General features: G+C 42.6%; 1 protein-coding gene across 4 annotated transcripts in view; it reads left to right on the plus strand.

Annotated features, from left to right (window-relative positions):
• The window catches only part of dync1i1 (dynein cytoplasmic 1 intermediate chain 1), a 138,517-nt gene that overhangs the window by 21,423 nt on the left and 97,253 nt on the right, over positions 1–19,841 (plus strand). For all 4 annotated transcript variants that reach the window (XM_033042270.1, XM_033042277.1, XM_033042286.1 and 1 more), the window contains exons 5-6: positions 4,236–4,295; positions 4,736–4,848. In XM_033042270.1, coding sequence (XP_032898161.1) covers positions 4,236–4,295; positions 4,736–4,848 — 173 coding nt within the window. The remainder of the gene's footprint in view (positions 1–4,235; positions 4,296–4,735; positions 4,849–19,841) is intronic.

Below are 19,841 nucleotides of genomic sequence, written 5' to 3' on the forward strand. Positions count from 1 at the left end.
TTAACGTGTTAACATAGTATAACTTACAAGAAAACTTACACCACCGGGGCAAAACCGGGGGCGCCACCGTCGGTCGTTCATTCGTTCGTGACGCTGCCCACTGGTTCAGTTTTCTCCAAGATCTATTTAAGAAAGAACTACAGATGCTGGAAAAATCAAAGGTAGACAAAAAATGCTGGAGAAACAGCGGGTGAGGCAGCATCTATGAAGAGAAGGAATAGGCGACGTTTCGGGTCGAGACTCTTCTTCAGACTGATGTGGTGGGGGGGGGGGGGGGCGGGAAAAAGAAAGGAAGAGGTGGAGACAGTAGGTCTAGAAGGAGAGCTGGGAAGGGGGGGGGAGGAGGGAGAAGACAAGGGCTATCTAAAATTAGAGAAGTCAATGTTGATACCACTGGGGTGCAGACTACCCAAGCGAAATACCCAAGCTTGTCTCCTCACTACATTTACTGCTGGCTCCAGTCGCAAATCTGAGTTTTCAAGTGATCTGTGCAAGGCATTCATTGATGCTGGAATTCTACTGTGGAAATTGGAAAACAAATCTCTCTGAGATTTTTTAGAAAAATACACAGAGGAACATATACCAAGCTAGTCATTATGGAAAAATTATGTTGACAGCAATTTCAACATTGTTGTGCAGAAAATTAGAGATGAAGTTGCATGCAACAAAATATGGATCCCAATTGGCGTGTCAACTGATGCTGTGGGGAGATATGTTGCCAATGTGGTCATCTGTACACTGGAAGTGGGTCAACCATCAAAGGAGTATTTGCTGACATCGGAAGTATTGGAGAAGTCAAACAACTCAACTATTGCTCAGTTGTTTACATCTTAGAAACATAGAAAATAGGTGCAGGAGTAGGCCATTCGGCCCTTTGAGCCTGCACCGCCATTCAATATGATCATGGCTGATCATCCAACTCAGTATCCTGTACCTGCCTTCTCTCCATACCCCCTGATCCCTTTAGCCACAAGGGCCACATCTAACTCCCTCTTAAATATAGCCAATGAACTGGCCTCAACTACCTTCTGCGGGAGAGAATTCCAGAGATTCACCACTCTCTGTGTGAAAAAAGTTTTCCTCATCTCGGTCCTAAAAGATTTTCCCCTTATCCTTAAACTGTGACCCCTTGTTCTGGACTTCCCTAACATCGGGAACAATCTTCCTGCATCTAGCCTGTCCAACCCCTTAAGAATTTTGCAAGTTTCTATAAGATCCCCCCTCAATCTTCTAAATTCTAGCGAGTACAACCCGAGTCTATCCAGTCTTTCTTCATATGAAAGTCCTGACATCCCAGGAATCAGTCTGGTGAACCTTCTCTGTACTCCCTCTATGGCAAGAATGTCTTTCCTTGTTGTACTTTGGGCAGAAGATATAAAACATGAGAATGTACTTCTGTTTGTGACTTAAAGTTTTATTCCCCAAAATGTTGCATTTGACATGCTTGGCTCAAGGACTTCGTAAAATTGTCAAGCACAGACGTAGCTTGTTTCCAAATGTCGATCGCCTAGGTAATGTCAAGAAAATCTTCCTCAAAGTAACACCCGAGATTCCACTACCTCCTCAGCCCGTTTTGACTTGGTGTGGTACATGGCTCTTTGCTGTACTCTACTATGCTGCAAATTTTGAAAAGATAAAATAAATCGTCAACTGTTTTGAAGAAGAAGAATCTGCTGCAATCAGGATCGTCAGTGAAATCATGCATAAAATGTCCCTCCACCGCGATCTTGTGTTTATTGCTTCCAATTTTGCAAACTTCCCACAAGCTATCACTTCCCTTGAGAAACATGGCAAAATATTAGTGAATAACTTGCAGGTTTTCAACAAAGTAACTGACGATATTCGTAAAATTCATGGCGATGCAGGTAAAGACATGCAAGGGAAATGTGAGAGAGTGATTTTAGCTAACAAAGATCTAAAAAAATAGAAAACATAGCTAAAGTTCTCAAAGGTAGTTGTAATGCACAAGATATCGACATGAATATAGAGTCTAGCTCGTTTCAGGCATGCACCAGTGACCTCAGCTGGGGTAGAAAGAAGTTTTTCACAATCAAAACATATTCTGTCTGACAGACGGCATAGTTTACCACCAGATAATTTGAAAAAAAATGCCAGTAATTATGTGCAACCAGGCAACTTTGATCATTTAATGTAGTATACCTTTAAGGGCCTGTCCCACTTAGGCGACTTTTTCGGCGACTGCCGGCACCCGTCATAGGTCGTTGCAGGTCAGCGAAAATTTGCAACATGTTGAAAATTCAGCGGCGACCAGAAAGACGCTATGACTCTTTGGGTGACTGAGGAGACTACTCACGACCATACAGGCGACACCCTGGCGACATGTCGCGGGGTGAAGCCTGTATGGTCGTGAGTAGTCGCCCAAAAAGTCGTAATTTGTTCTGGTCGCCGCTGGATTTTCAACGTTGAAATTTTTCAGAGACCTGCAACGCCGAAAAAGTCAAGTTATTGGGACAGGCCCTTTATATTATTATTTTTAACCATATATTGGTGGTGAAAATAAATGCCTTGTTATGCCTTTTTTGTTAATAAATGCCTTTTTCGTGCCTTTCTTGTAATTTTATTTTGCCTTTTTGGAACAAAGGCCAGCGATAAGAACAGTAGGTGTGCGACAAGTTTGAAGAATTGTGGACTGTGAAGCGAAAGGGGGTGGGGGAGGTGTTTAAGGTTAGAGCTTATATAAAATTGGAGAATTGAACATTCATACTGTTGGATTGTCCAATTGTTGAATGCTCCTATTTTAGATAACTTACCTACAAACACCACCCTGCCCTTTATTTCCCTGTCTCTTTCTTGTGGCCCACCTGGATGCCCCCCACCCCTCCCCCCCCACTCCTTTTCCCCTCTCCCTGATGCCTTCCAACTATATTCCTTCCTCTGGCTTCACATTTCATCCTTGTCTCCTTATCCCACATCTTTTTGTTTTTACACCTCTAGCCTTTGTCTCCCCATCTGCCAATGAAAAGTCCCCTTAACCTATATCTAGCTTGCATTTACAAGCCTTTATTTTACCCCTGAGCCAAACCTCTTTTCCAGCGTTTTCCCTCGTATTACAATTAGTCTGAAGAAGCATCCTGGCCTGAAACGTCATTTGCCCATGTTTTCCAGAGGAGATGCCTGACACGCTGAGTTACTCATCAATTTATTTTTTTTACTAATACACTTGATACTGCAAAGAACATAAGAATGAGACTGGGCTGTGTTTACTTGAAGTGTAAACTATTTGTTGTTACTACGTGTAATTAAACAATTTTCTTGATCTGTCTTTTTTTGGGTAAATCAGCATCTGCAATTGTAATAATTGTAAATTGTCCCTAGTGTGTGTAGGATAGTGTTGGTGTGAGGGGATTGCTGGTCGGCGTGGTTGGTGGGTCGAAGGGCCTTCTTTCGCTCTGTATAACTAAACTAATTGTGTTCATGAATATATTTGTGAGGAGGGTAGTATAGTAAAAATGTAAGGTATTGTACAAATAAGATGCTGCTGAAAGCTTTCCAAATGCCTCTGAAACATCAATATTTAAGCAACAGCCATTAGAGATGGTCAAATCCTTGTTGAATTTTCTAGCAATCTAGAAGGTTGATTCTAATATGGGGAAGCAGATGAAAGTGAAATGAAAATAGAACCAGTTAACTTGTTTCCCAAATAGGACTGAAGTGAGAAAAGGGCCAAATGAAAAATAAAAATAAACGTAACAACAAATATCCCAATATTAAATTCATTGCATTTTATTGTGAGTGAGTATTTTTAAGTGTTAGCATTGAGATTAATAATTTTATTGGAAAAGGTACATGCGTTGTGAAATGTCGCACTTCTGTGATGTAAATTTAAAGAATACTTGAAATACAAATCCAGCAGGGTCTTAAAATTCTGTTATGCTAGTGATGTGATGCTTTTTGTGCTCAGCAGGCAATACAAATTGACCTGCAGCTTCTAGAATTTTGGAAACTGCGTCTAAAAAAAAATCATGGGCTAGATGACACATTAATAACACATTTCATCATTACCAATAGCAATAACTCAGTTCTGTGTTCAACATAAAATTACTGCTGGTACTAGAAGTCTGAAATAAAGTGTGTTAATACTGAGTTTGCAGGAGGTAAAATAAAGCACATTTTGTTAATTGTCTTGTGTTCTTTCCACGCAGTAATCAAGTATTCTTATCAGTTAATGTTCTGCTGACATAATGTCTCTTTGTATTGTTGGACGATCTAATTAGAGCACTACAATGGGATACGGATCCTTCTGTTCTGCAGCTGCAGTCTGACTCAGATCTTGGGTATGTAGCTGTTTAATATTCACCATTGTTCTGTTATGGGAGGCTATTGTTGTCATGCTTTATAAAGCTATCATGATGATTTTTGATATATTTGAATGTTAAATTGATTTAAATAAATGTTTAAACTTTAATGTGTAAGAAGGAACTGCAGATTAAGTTTAAACTTTAATGTTGCCGGTGTGATAACTTCAAGTGACAAGTGTCTATTTGAAAATGTAGTTAGCATGGATATCACTTTAAAGAAAATTGGAGATTAGCAGGGCAGGAGCATCTGCAATGTTGGGCACTAGCTTTCTATTAATATGGGCTGTTTTAATTTCCTCTCACTTTTCTAAAATGCGATTTGTTAGTCAGTGAAGTTCAGTGCATATTAAAGAAAATCGCACTAGTTCCATACTGAAACGGAAATTACAACCTTTCTACTCTTCTGTTCAATACAGCCGCCGCTTGCCTAAACTTGTGATTTCGAAAATTACCCAAGTTGATTTTTTACCTCGCGAGGTGGTGTCGTACTCCAAAGAGACCCAAACGCCAATTGCTCACGAACCAGAAGGTATTGTTCACCAACGAGCTTGATGTTGCTGAACTAAAAATGTCTTGCAAGTAAAATGTGCCAAATATATAATTCAGTTTGTTCACATCCCATGAATTCAAACTTATTTCTTTTTGACTGTCCCACCTGCATCCATCTGTTTGTTGCCCTGCCCCATACATTTGCCAAACTTCCACAACACCTAATACACAAGCTCTTCTAGCACCCCTCTAGCACAATTTCTGCAATGTATTTGCTTTTTCCCTTCTATGTCCCCCCCTGTGCATTATCTATACTTGCCTTGCATTCTCCCCCATTTGCTTTCACCATGTTCCCCGTGTCCTTTCACTTCAAGCCAAGCTGGTAAACTATTCAGTAAACCTCTTGTCCTGTACTTTGAGCCCCCTTTTAGTTAAAAATTGAAACCTTATCTTTAGTTACTCTCAAGTTGGTGTTCACTATCAGCTTTGGAATGTCTTCCCTTTTGGGAAGTGTTAATCTTGACATTTTACCTTAATGCCCACCTCCTAAATTTTGTCAATAATGTATTGCAAAGGTAATAGGATTGTTTCATCACAGGAAAGGTGGGACTACGGTTGGACTAAATTTGGATAAATAGTATTCCAGAAATGCTTTTTTTGTGGGTTGGGAGGAACAGCAGGACTAAAGACCTGAGAGTTAGAATGAAGATTGGAAAATCAGATTTAAATGTTCAGTATCATGGGAGAAAGGATAGAAGATATGTGAATGAACACAATTGGGCAAGTGGTATCACAAATTTGAGTTATCATGTGAAATATATTGCTATGGTTGCATAAATACACGAGAACCTTGTGTCCACTTGGCAGACGCTGTGATGGGGAATTGATGCATGTGAGTTCGGGAGTTTTTACGGACATTTTCAACCTCTCACTTCTGAGGTCTGAGGTCCCCACCTGCTTTAAAAGGGCATCAATTATACCGGTGCCCAAGAAGAGTAAGGTGACATGCCTCAATGACTATCGACCAGTGGCACTAACGCCGGTGGTGATGAAGTGCTTTGAGAGGTTGATCATGGAGCAAATCAACTCCTACATCGACAAAAACCTGGACCCACTGCAGTTCGCGTACCGCCACAACAGATCAACGGTGGATGCGATCTCGCTGGCCCTCCACTCCGCACTGGACCACTTGGACAACAAAAACTCATATGTCAGGCTGTTATTCATTGATTACAGCTCGGCATTTAACACAATCATCCCCTCCAAACTGGTTACCAAACTCGCAGAACTGGGTCTCTGCGCATCCCTCTGCAACTGGATCCTTGACTTCCTCGTCCACAGACCACAGTCTGTTCGTATTGGTGGAAATGTGTCAGCCTCAATAACAATCAGCACGGGAGCACCTCAAGGCTGCGTGCTCAGCCCCCTGCTGTACTCACTCTATACCCATGACTGCGTAGCGAACCACAGTGTGAACTCCATCATCAAGTTCGCTGACGACACCACTATTGTGGGGCGTATCACTGATGGGGATGAGTCAGAGTACAGAAGAGAGATCGAGCAACTGTCCATATGGTGCCAGCGCAATAACCTGGCCCTCAACACCAGCAAAACCAAGGAACTGATTGTGGACTTTGGAAGGAGTAGGAGGGGGACCCACAGCCCCATTTATATCAACGGGTCGATGGTTGAAAGGGTCAAGAGCTTCAAATTCCTGGGCGTGCACATCTCTGAAGATCTTTCCTGGTCCGAGAACACTAATGCAATCATCAAAAAAGCACATCAGCGCCTCTACTTCCTGAGAAGATTACGGAGAGTCGGATTGTCAAGGAAGACTCTCTCTAACTTCTACAGGTGCACAGTCGAGAGCATGCTGACCGGTTGCATCGTGGCTTGGTTCGGCAATTTGAGCGCCCTGGAAAGAAAAAGACTACAAAAAGTAGTAAACACTGCCCAGTCCATCATCGGCTCTGACCTTCCTTCCATCGAGGGGATTTATCGCAGTCGCTGCCTCAAAAAGGCTGGCAGTATCATCAAAGACCCACACCATCCTGGCCACACACTCATCTCCCTGCTACCTTCAGGTAGAAGGTACAGGAGCCTGAAGACTGCAACAACCAGGTTCAGGAATAGTTACTTCCCCTCAGCCATCAGGCTATTAAACCTGGCTCGGACAAAACTCTGATTATTACCAACCACTTTCTGTTATTTGCACTATCAGTTTATTTATTCATGTGTGTATATATTTATATCATGGTATATGGACACATTTATCTGTTTTGTAGTAAATGCCTACTATTTTCTGTGTGCTTAAGCAAAGCAAGAATTTCATTGTCCTATACAGGGACACATGACAATAAACTCACTTGAACTTGAACATTCCATTCTAGTTATTTGTGCTTATGCTAATTACTATCATAAGTGTTGGAAATCGAAGCAAGCACCTATGATGGAACTACATGTGGTTTTGCTACAAGTGAATGAATTTGAATGTTTGTATAGTTAAGTGTGAAGAATCAGCAATGTTCCAAGTGTAAAACATTTGACCTGATTAGCATTCGTACCATTGTTTTCAAGCTGGAGGTTGTGTGATTCCTTGATTACTTTGCTAATTAACATCACTGCCTAGGAGGGGGATTTTCCAGAAATAGTGGAACTTTGGACTTCTGTTAGATATGTTTTCATTGCTGCAAGATTGGAAACTTAATCAGGGAAAAGTAGCCATCGTCAGTGAAATGCAGCTGGTGCAGTTCTCCTGCTGTGGTGTCTGTTTCTTGGTTTCTTGGTCCTCCAAAATATTCCAAATGGAATTTAAACTGGAGGTGGTGAAGGGAGGGCTTAAGCCAGAAAGGGTTATTGGGAAGAAAGAGCTACTTTAAATTTAGTTACATCTGGTTGGGTAACTATAGTTGGGTGGAGATTATTCCATGCTTTAATTGTGCGGGGGAAGAACGAATTGCTGTATACATCTGTCTTTGTAGCTGGGATCACAAATTGGATCGAATGCCCTCGTCTGCTCCTAATTGGTTTGGGTTTGGTGTAGGTCTTGTAGTCTATGTCGAGCTGACTATTTAACATTTTGTAAAAACAGGTCAAACGGTGAGCTTCACGTCTGTCTTGGAGAGGGTTCCACCCCAGAGAATTCAGAAGTTTGGTGACACTCGCTTCTTTCTCATAAGTGTTAGTAACAAATCGAGCTGCCTGTCTTTGGACACGTTCGATGGAAGAAATGTTTTTATTTGTGTATGGGTCCCATGCTGCAACTGCGTAGTCCAAATGAGGTCTAACGAGGGTGAAGTATAGCTTCTCCTTGACAGAAGTTGAACAATGATGAAAGTTGCGCCTCAGAAAGTTTAGGACACCTGTTGCTTTCACCGTTGCATGATGAGTCTGACCATTCCAACGCAGATCATTCTGCAATTTGATGCCAAGATACTTGGTTTGTTTGGATTCTTCAAGGGTGGTACCAAGTATATTGTAAGATGTTTCGCCTGTATTCCTCTTTCTGGTGACACGCATATTCACATTTGGAAGGGTTGAACTGCATGCCCCATTGTTGTGACCACTCAACCATAGTATCGAGATCATTTTGGAGAGCATCTTCATCATCAGCTGACTTAATTGGACGGTACAGCAAACAATCATCAGCGAAAAGTCTGGTCGTACTTGCGACTTTTTCATGGATGTCATTTATGTAAAGCAAAAATAGGTGTGGGCCAAGTACTGTGCCCTGTGGTGTACCACTCAACACTGGATGCCAATTGGAGCTCTTTCCGTTCACACACACGCTGAAGACGTTTTGTCAGGAAACTGGAAATCCATCGTTTCGTGTTGGAACGAATACCATAGAAGTCAAGCTTCCGAAGCAGTCTCTGGTGTGGGATGACATCAAATGCTTTAGAAACGTCCAGCACAACTAAATCCGTGATGACGTTACTATCAAGGTGCTTGGCCAGGTCATTTGTCGTCAGGATAAGCTGAGACTCGCATGATCTTTGCCTCCTAAATGCATGTTGGTTGTCAGCAAGAATGTTATGTTTGCTCACGTGTCGCATCAGATTACTATCAATTAAATGCTCCAGCAATTTGCAGCAAGTACTTGTTAATGAAACAGGACGATAAATTGATTGATAAATGAACAATAATCAATGGAGTAACAAGTTTATAGTCTCAATATGTACATGTCATGGCAACAACAGCTTATTTGGAATAACATTTAAAAAATGATCATGAGATCTTTCTTATTATGGTGAGCAAATAAATGCCCCCCTCTAGTGGTGGTGATTGAAGTTATTTTACAGTAAAGAGCAGGAGAATTATTTAAGTATTAGTGCTAGATATTACTGCAATTCTTTCACCAATGAAAGGTACTGGGAAAATTGAAGTTTGGTTCATATTTATGCTGGTTTAATAAGAGCCCAGGTTCACATTATAGGAGTAGAATTAGGCCATCGGCCCACCATTCAATCATGGCTGATCCCATTTTTCTGCCTTCTCCCCATAACACTTGATACTTAGAAATATACTTAGAAGGCTTTAGAAATATCCACTGACGGCCTTCACAGCCCTTTGTGGCAATGAATTCCACAGGGTTGTGTTAGAGGGGGGGTGAAACATGTTCTCTGTCTCTTCCTTTGGGGGAATGCGACTTTTTCGTGTCGTATCCCCCTTCTCTGCCTCCATCTGCGCTGAGGCCTAATGGCGGAGCTGGCGGCCTCCAGCCTGCGACTGACCCCGAGGCTCCAGAGGCAGAGCCAGCCAGGACTCACCAACGAGAGGCTGGCCGTCTTCGGGGCTGAGGCAGCGGTGGCCCGACTTGCTGGTGCGGCGTTCTGGCTTTCGGCGGCGGCCTGGAGCTGATGCAGCGGGGCTCAGCCTGAGACTGCGGGACCCGGAGCTGGGGCGGTGGCCCGGAGCGGAGACTGCGGGACCCGGAGCTGGGGCGGCGGCCTGGAGCTGGGGCGGCTGCCCGGAGCTGATGCTGTGGCGGGCCGTCTCGGAGCGGAGACGGTGTTCCGGCTTTCGGCAGCGGCGACATCACCACGGCGGTCCGCTGGACTGGAGAGCGGCATCTCCGGCCTGGATCGATCGCCTCAGCGCAGAGGGAGAACATGGAGGGAAGAGACGGAGACTAAGACTTTGCCTCCATCACAGTGAGGATGTGCTTGGTGAACTCACTGTGGTGGATGTTTAATTTGTGTTTATTGTATGTTTTGTTTTTATTGGTTCTGTGTATGACTGCAGGCAACATAATTTCGTTCAGACCGAAAGGTCTGAATGACAATAAAGGAATCTAATTCTAATTCTAATTCTTCTGACTAAATTAGTTCCTACTCAACTCCTTTCTAAAAGAGTCCCCTTTAATTTTGAGGCCATGACCTCTGGTCCTAGACTCTCTGACCAGTGGAAACATCCTTTCCATATTCACTCTATCAATCTATGCCTTTCATTATTCTGTAAGTTTCAATGAGGTCCCCCCTCAACCTTCTAAACTCCAGCGAGTATGGGTGCGGTGCTGTAAAACGCTCATCATATGCTAACCCACTTATTCCTGTAGTCATTCGTGTAAAGCTTCTCTGGACCCTCTCCAGGGCCAGCACATCCTTCCTCCGATATGGGCCTAAATTTACTCTCACTATTCCAAATGCGGCCTGACCAGCGCATTATAGAACAACTCAGCATTACATCTGTGTTTTTATATTCCAGTTCAACTTTTTGCAGTGGTTTTGCAACAGGAGGTAGGCGGGCTAGTAATTTAGGAATTTAAATCATGGTAGCATTCTGAGCCAAACAACCAATCTAAAGTAGGCACAGACCCACATTGGAGTAGGGTTGGTACCTGGCTTATTTTTTTATCATCCTGCTTAGTTCTGAACCCTCACGATGAATACCGCAGTCCCTGCTCTGCACTGCCCTCTGCAACCATGAAGGACCAGTACCCAAAGAGAAATGTTGAGAATTCCTGTCAATTGTGCAATTGCACATCGAGAAATGACGGTGAGCCTCCTTCCTCTGAATATATGTCTCTGTTTCAATTCTGTGTAAAATATTCAATTTGTAAAGTTGATTTTTCCTCCTCCCTTCTCCCCCCTCCAAACCCATCTGAGCCTCTCATTCCCCCACTGCATCCCCTCCATCCTGAATTAAGGCCCGATTTCCCTCACACCCTGTCCCCCCACCCAGTTGAAGCTCATGTGGTCCTATTTCTGCGTCCATGACCTAGATAACGGGATGTACATTTTTGAACTTATAAAGAATTTGATCTTGCTCTCCTTTAAATTTTGTTTGAGGAGAGAGAGATCAAGCTCATTAATTTCTTTTGATAAATTGTCATTGACACAAAACCTGTGCTTCAGCTTAGAAGTTTTGCCTGTTGTGGTTTGGAATAAAATGTCTATTGTAACTCAAATTTCACGATCTCCACAATAATTTTAATGTTATTATTATTTTTAGTATTAAAACGGGATTGCAACACTAGTCGCATCTTCCCATCTCCACCCCATTCTGCCTTCCGCAGAGACCGTTTCCTCCGCAACTCCCTGGTTAACTCATCCGTTCCCACCCAAACCACCTCCTCCCCAGGTACCCTCCCCTGCAACCGCAGGAGATGCAACACCTGTCCCTATACTTCCTCCGTCGACTCTGTCCAGGGACCCCGACAGTCCATCAGGTTAGACAGAGGTTCACTTGCACCTCCTCCAACCTCATCTATTGTATCCGTTGTTCAAGATGTGGACTCTTATACATCGGCGAGACCAAATGTAGACTGGGCAATCGTTTTGCTGAACATCTTCACTCAGTCTGCCTGTACCTACCTAATCTCCCGGATGCTAAACACTTTAATTCTCCTTCCCATTCCCACACTGATCTTTCTGTCCTAAGTCTCCTCCAATGTCAGAGTGAGACTAAACGCAAATTGAAGGAACACTTACTGCCCAGTGGTATAAATATTGATTTCTATAACTTCAAGTAACCCGGGCATTCCCTCTCTCTCTATCCCTCCCCCACCCGTCGCACCAGCTTCTCGTTTTCACCCCACAAACAGCTAACAATGGCCTGTTTCCTTTATCATCGTTACTTTTTTGCATTTCTTTCATTCATTGTTCTTCATCTCTCTACATCATCGTCTAGTTTTTTAAAAGTTTTTTTTTAGTTTTTAGTTTTAGAAATACAGCGCGGAAACAGGCCCATCGGCCCACCGGGTACACGCCGACCAGTGACCCCCGTACATTAACACTATCCTATACCCACTAGGGACAAATTTTACATTTACCAAGCAAATTAACCTACAAACCTGCACGTCTTGGAGTGTGGGAGGAAACCGAAGATCTCGGAGAAAACCCACGCAGGTCACGGGGAGAACGCACAAACTCCGTACAGACAGAACCTGTAGGCGGGATCGAACCTGGGTATCCGGTGCTGCATTCGCTGTAAGACAGCAACTCTATCGCTGCGCCGCCGTGAGTGCCCTATGTCTCTCGTTTCCCTTATCCCTAACTAGTCTGAAGAAGAGTCTCGACCTGAAACGTCACCCATTCATTCTCTCCAGAGATGCTGCCTGTCCCGCTGAGTTACTCCGGCTTTTTCTGTCTATCTTGACTGTTCGAAAGTTTGTTTAAAGTGAGCATGTTGAGGTTGTAGATTATATGAATTTATTATAAGTACTGTCGTCCAGTTGAGAAAAATCAGTGGTCTCGCACTGAGAACGAGTTTGTCGGATTAAAAAAAAATGTTACCATTTGTGTTTGTTAATTGTGGATGCAAAGGGAAGGTTGTTGTTTTGGGTTGAGACCCTGCATCATTACAAATAGATGTGTTCTCACTGTTGAGCCAAATGTGCAGGAAAGTTTTGGAGAAGAGTAACTGTGAAGTTGACTTCAGAATGGTGTAGCAGATTGGAAGCTACTTGGTGGATAAATAGTCATGAATATGGAGCAAGAGGCTGTGCTGCTGCTAGTGTTGTTGGTGGGTGCAATGTGCTACAGTAGAAGCTGAGATATCAGCTTTCACGCAATATGATTCCTGCCTCTGCCTTGCTGCTGTGTACTTGTGCCTAATGTCTTACATCCCTCCCTCCCTCCCTTATATGCTCAAATTTATGTGTGCAGTCTGTATCTGAGCTGTGAGCGCAAATCATGGTATGTTTTCATCTTCCAATTCTTCATTCTCATCAGTTGCTCAAGGAAAGATTTGGATTTTGGGTATGTAAAATGGAGGAGGGATGAGTTTATTTGGAAAGAAGAGCCAAGTGTTTTCTTCTCCCAGTTACACCCTGTAAATAACAGTTGAATATAACTTGGCATATACCCTTGTCCTCTCAGTGGTCAGTGTAATTGCTTTTTAGAGATGAGAACGTCTTTCACTTCCTAACACCGGCTCCCATTCTTTCCTGTCTGAAGAAGGGTCTTGACCAGAAACGTCACCCATTCCTTCTCTCCAGACTGGAACATCAATGAGGTTTGGAGCATTATGGTATTTTCGACATGCGCCATGATCATGTCAATGAACTTCTTCCTGGGATTCATCTACTTTCTTGTTGTACTTTCTCATCTTTGTTTGGTCTTCCGAACAAGTGTCCAGAGAAACTCTCACTACCTATCTTCCCCACCATTGCCACCACTTGAAGAAATGCAGGACATCTTCCAGAAATAATCCTCAGTGCAATGTCTAGAAGTGGTGCTACTTATGCTGTTGCTGGTTGATTATTTAATATTGCACTTCTCCCCCTACCTCTGGTAGCTGGGAAGTGATCACCACAGATATCATTTTGAAATTCCATTTGAGATACCCAGAGTAGTATTTAGAAGAAAAATGTTGAAGCTTTTGATCATCTTAAATAAGCTGTCGGCACATTTGTCTTTTTAATCAAATAATTCACTTGAAGTCAAACGACAATCCAAATGCTCTAGACGAGAAATGATTGGGCGTGTTGTATCACATCAGCTAAGATAGAGATAAGAGCTTTTACTGTGCATTTAAGCACATAGATTGATGATTTGTGGCAGCAAAGTCAATTGGACAAAATAGTTTTTGATCTGAGAATGAATTGTGCTGTGCATAAGGTTTGTTGCATTTTGAGTAAAGTTTCTTGCCCATTATATTTTTGTTTTGAAAATGTAGGTGTTTTCCAATCATAAAATTAACTGCCTTGTATGCAAGGCACCAAGGTACATAATTAATAGGAAGTGAATGAAGATTGGTTGTAGCCCCAGGCAGTGGGCCTATGAATATCTGCATCGTTTTATAAAGTTTGACAACTATAAAAGTAACTAGAGTATCATAATCATACACAAAATCCTATGCAGAATAGCATTTAAGTTGCTTTAAATTCTCAGATTTTGTAGATTTCCCAATAGACATCTGGATTGTTAAAACATCTTTCATTTGGCAGAATTGCACTGTTTAATTCTGTATAATGAAGATATAGAAATGTTACATCTTTGCATAGAGTTTCAGCTACAGTTTTTCTGTTGTTAAACTAATACTTAAATAAATTAAAATGAAGACACCGTGTGACATAAAAACACAAGAAACGAAAACTTGTTTTAAGAGTGTTAAAAAGGCAAATGGAACATCACTTGGGAATAACTGATTCTGCTGGTGCTTGTCCATTTTTAAATATCAAAACAGCAATTTCCTGCAGTCACAATGTTGTATAGCATTCTGCAAGCATAACATAATTTATAATACTTTGGAACCAACTATGCAAAGAACACTAATAGAGAAAATCGTATTTTTTCTCCTACAGCTCTATAAAGCCACAATTGTGTGTTCTTTGGATACATAGCTTGTATGTTCAAGTACTCCATTCTGACAAGTGAAAATTTGTGAGATGGAAGGGAAATTATGCCTCCCACTGCCCAAAGTTGCTCAAATGTTCCACCTAAGTAGTAAAATTAATCATATTGTACTCTTTCAAAATTATTTTGTGAATAAGTAACTTGACCCTTGGAAAAAAATAGTGACCCTGTGTACTCCATTCTAGATGAAATTTCTTGCTTTCTGCATGTATAACATTTCTTTTAAATAATTAAAGAAAAGGCCATCATGTTTGCTGGCAGCAGCTGTTTGCCATGTTATTTAAGACTTCCTGTCATTATAATTGATGTGTTTTTATTCTTTCCACTTCCTGAAGCCTGATCAGAATTAAAATTGCTGTTGGAATTTCCTGTCAAAGCAGCTCATTTATTCATTGAGTACACCAGTGACAACCCTTTGATTGGACATAGCCTTTAGCTATGCTTGCAACAGAGTTTTGGTGTGTGTTTTTGTTGCTCGTGCACCTTCCACTTTTCTGTACCCCACATGTGCTTCTATGCACAAGTTGTCCATCATTCTGGTAACCTTGCCCTAATGAAAACTTTGAAAATATACTGCTAATGCTCTGAATATAAAATGAGCCCACCTGCAAGGGGCCCAAGTTTAGAAACCTTTAAATTACAATGTTTTCTACCTATTGCAAGGCCATTTTTTTCCTTTATTGGAGTGAATTTAAAAATTTAATTATTAGATTAATTTAAGTATCCGCACAAGTTTCAGAACCATGTGTTTAAAATACAGGATCTTGCATGAAATCTTAATAGGTGGCTTTGCAGTGAAATACTGTTATTTCCCTTGTGTAAGTGCAGTAAATTCAAGATTTCAGGACTGCTAAGTTCCGTGTTCAATTCTCTTTAAATGTATAGATTTTGTTCTTTTTTGACCCCTGCAAGTAAATATGTATACTAATTTTAAATTGATTTAGAACCTCTCCTGCGATCCCCAAATAAAACATTGGCAATTTTAAGACCCTGGGCTTCATTTAAATCCCATGGGGGTTATTTTAACCACACAACCACCTAGTTTCTCTCATGAAGGTAGGATTAATTAAACATGTACATCAAATGGAAGACTGATTGCTGTGATTAGTCAGCAATTCCATTGTATCATGCAACTGTCAGGGTGATGGAAGACAAAGAATCTTTTGTATTTTTAATCCAGCTATTTCAATATTTGAAAAAAACAACATGCCTCAGAATTGTGCTGCTGGATAAGTATGTGATTGCAAAATTGTTTAGAAATAAAATTAAAAAATGCAAAATAAATTATCTTGTGTTATTTTCAACCAATTGATTTAAAAAAAAGAAGCTGTGTATTGTTTTAAGCAAATCAAATGTACTAAAACAAAATGTAACAATGTATGAGAGGTTGCTGGTAATCTTATAAAATCTTTCTATCATTGTTGCAGAAGAAACCATAAGATGCTGTTTGTTTTGCCCAGCAGTGGCAATGTTTGTGTTCCATTCTTCATAGGACTTTATTGCAGTATAATATAAAATTATGGAGAAGACACACTTCCGCATCATTAGAAATTGTTTTCATTTTTGAGTTATCAGCTTTCTTCAGTAACTTACAAAAACAAATTTAACTGCAGAAGTGCATTCCTTCAACATAGAAGTAGCACTCAAAAAGTAATGACTGACACTCCAGCATATCCTCAATCATTCTCTGCTGGTGTCACTGTTTTACCATTTAATCCCTCCTTAATGCGGTTGAAATGTAGTCTCTCAGCTTTTCAGATTAGTTTCTTCATATGTGCCTGAATACCATAAATTCTTTTTTGGGGGTAATGCTGTCGCTCCATGAAACCCCAAATCAAGATGGCGGGGCTGCCTTAGCTGCTGCGGCTCGCCTGCAGTCTGTCTGTTTTTTCTTTTTTTTTCTTCTTTTTTGTGTTGTTCTTTTGTCCTGTTTTAGTTAATTTTTGGTTTATTAGGTTGTGTATGTGTGTGGGTGGGGGGGAAAAACATGTTTTTGGTCTCTTCCTCGGGGGGATGCGACTTCTCTTGTCGTATCCCCCGTCTCCGCCTGGCGGCCTCGGATCTGGGGCAGTGGCGACCCGACCTCGGAGCAGGCAGTGGCAGCGGCGACCTGACCTCGGAGCAGGCAGCGGCTGCGGCAGCGGCGACCTGACCTCGGAGCGGGCAGCGGCGACCCGACCTCGGAGTGGGCAGCGGCAGCAGCGACCCGACCTCGGAGCGGGCAACGGCAGCGGCGACCCGACCTCGGAGCGGGCAGCGGCGACCCGACCTCGGAGCGGGCAGCGGCAGCGGCGACCCGACCACGGAGGATCGGCCGTGGGCCCGGTGGACTTGGACGCGGGCCCAGTGGACGACATCGTCGGGAGCTCGCAGGTCACAGGTTGGTGACCTGTTCTCCGGAGCTCCCGCGACAAAAGCTGCGTCCGCTGGACTGGAGGGTGGCAGCTTCGGCGGCTTCGACCACCCCGGGCCGCGGAGTTGAACCGACCCGTTCGCGGAGCTCGGATTCAGCCGCGGAACTGACATTACTTACCATCACCCGGCGGGATCACAACATCCGAAGCCTGGATCGCCTCGGCGCAGAGGGAAAATAAGAAGGGAAGAGACAAAGACTTAAGACTTTTGCCTTCCATCACAGTGAGGAGGTGCCTGATGAACTCACTGTGGTGGATGTTAATTTTTGTTTATTGTGTGTTTTTGTCATTTTTACTATATGTAGGACTGCAAGGCAACAGAATTTCGTTCAGACCGCAAGGTCTGAATGACAATAAAGGCTACTTTGACTTTGATCAAGTTCTAATCCAGTCTGAAGAAGAGTTTCGACCCAAAATGTCACTCATTCCTTCTCTCCAGAGATGCTGCCTGTCCCGCTGAGTTACTCCAGCTTTTTGTGTCAATATTCTAATCTTGTCACAGCTGCAGTTGCTGATCTGTATTGGCAAGGATTCTCCGCGCTCTGCAGTTTCCTTGCTTCGTGTTTCATCACTTATTTCTCACCCCCAAACAAAAATCAATCCTCTACATATCTTTTCCACAGACTTGCTCTGTATTACCTCGTTCCTTTGCCCCTACTTTTAACATGCCATTTTACACTAGCTCTCTGGTTCCACTTTTAACTGTTTTGCCTTTTTTTAATCACCTTCACTTCTTTTAGAAACATAGAAAATAGGTGCAGGAGGATGCCATGTGGCCCTTTGAGCCCGCACTGCCATTCATTGTGATCATGGCTGATCATCCACAATCAGTAACCCGTGCCTGCCTTCTCCCCATTAAGAACTATTTGATCACTTCTCCAGACTGACTTGGTTTGGTGTACATTTTCTTCATCAAGGCGTACAGTGACATGTTTCTATGTTCGAACTGCACAAGGGTTGTTTCTTCATCTTCTGTGCAGTTTGACCAAAGAAGACACTGAGTAGTATTTTTTTAAAGATGAGAGCAGGAAAAGGGGGTGGGGGTGGAATGTTGGGGTGATGCAAATATTGGGCAGAGGTGCATGTCATTGGGCCACATTGTCCACCGTTATAGCAGCATACTTGGCTACAATCCCCATTTTTGACCATGATGATGATGATAAATACTTTATTGATCCCCTCAGGGAAATTCAGATGTCCAGTAGCCAACACAGTCAGAACGAAAGCAGACAATACATAAAATATGGACAATACATGAAAGCAATAAACACTTAAAAAGAACCCAACAAATAACTATTAAAAGTGCAAAGCATCCACATGGAGCTTAACGGTCAGTATTATAAAATCTAATGGCTGCAGGGGTGAAGGATCTCCTGAACCACTCTGTTCTACAGCGTAGGGAGAGGAGCCGGTTGTTGTTCCGTGTGCTCCTCTGACCGTCCAGAGTTTCATGGAGGGGTTGCCTGGAGTTGTCGAGGATGACCTGCACCTTGCTCCTCATACACCTCTCAAGCACATCCACCACAGAGTCCACTCTCCCCCCCAGTACTGAGCTAGCTCTGTTCACCAGCTTGTCCAGCTTCTTGCTGTTTTTATCAGTGATGTTGTTACCCCAGCAGACAACAGCATAGAAGATGACACTTGCAACAACAGTATAGTAAAACAAGTAACTGTGTCACTGGTCTTCCACTCCAACCTCTCAATAGAATCGGGCAGTCACATTCAAAACCTGTCTGGTGTTAACTGGTGTATGTAAGGAAGACTATGTGACCTATCTTTGGAAATAGATGATGTCGGTTTTAAAGGCAGTGACCCCACCCCTCCCCTCACAACTGCTGTCCTAAAATGATCCAGCTGATATTGAACTCCATTCCAGCAAAGAAACACACCTGCATTGCCAAAACCTGAGCAGCAAGGTCTTTCCCATTCACTGATACTAAATTGTACCAAAGCTGCAGATAGTATACTGTTGGTGCATTTATAGTTTTGCTGCAGTGTACAAAACCTGTAACTTTCAAACATTTTGCTTGGGTTTCAACAAGGCTGTATAGTTTCTCCCAATGCTATCAAATTTATTTCACTGCATCTTGTTTCCACTTGGAGTGTGGGTGATCTACAGGACGAAAGGGAAACAACAGCTTACTGTTGCACTCCACAACCAAGCGCCTTTAGTGGAGTGTGATACACAATGTCACTTTAATTTGTACATGTTCATAGGCTGAGTTCTGAGTCATCATCTCATACATAGAAACACACAAGTGAATGGATCTTGCACTAAATGTTTGCCAGATAAATGCCGTTTGCTAATTTGCACTTGCTGTTTAAAATCATTCCCTTATGATAGGTTTGTGACAGGACCTTGGGAAAGCGGGGACTGATTTCCTTTATGGTGAAGGGAGATATTAGCGGTGAAATTTGTCACCGTCTTCGGTGCATCAGCACATACGCTGGCTGACGCAGTGGAAGGATGTTTAAAAGTCAGGGTGTAAAATGCATCACAAAATAGAGCAGCAGTGACCCCTGCCTCTTTATGCACTTGTGAGACTATTTACAGCAGCTACTTTGAACCAAAGCAAATGATTTCCAAATCCACAGAAAGAATAAACAGATCCGCATCCTTTCCGAGGCCAACAACTCCAGCATCAAAGCCCCAATTACACTCAACAGTGCAGTGCCTTGGCCACGTCATTTGCATGTCGGTTACCAGACTCGTGAAACAGATGGTCTATTCCAAGCTCTGTCATGGGAAGAGGTACCAGGCAGACGGCAGTCAGTGCGGTGGGGAGAAATAATCTTAGAAACCTCAGAACTGATGTGTG

This window comes from Amblyraja radiata, chromosome 2 (genome assembly GCF_010909765.2).
Source record: "Amblyraja radiata isolate CabotCenter1 chromosome 2, sAmbRad1.1.pri, whole genome shotgun sequence".
Lineage (NCBI taxonomy): Eukaryota > Metazoa > Chordata > Chondrichthyes > Rajiformes > Rajidae > Amblyraja > Amblyraja radiata.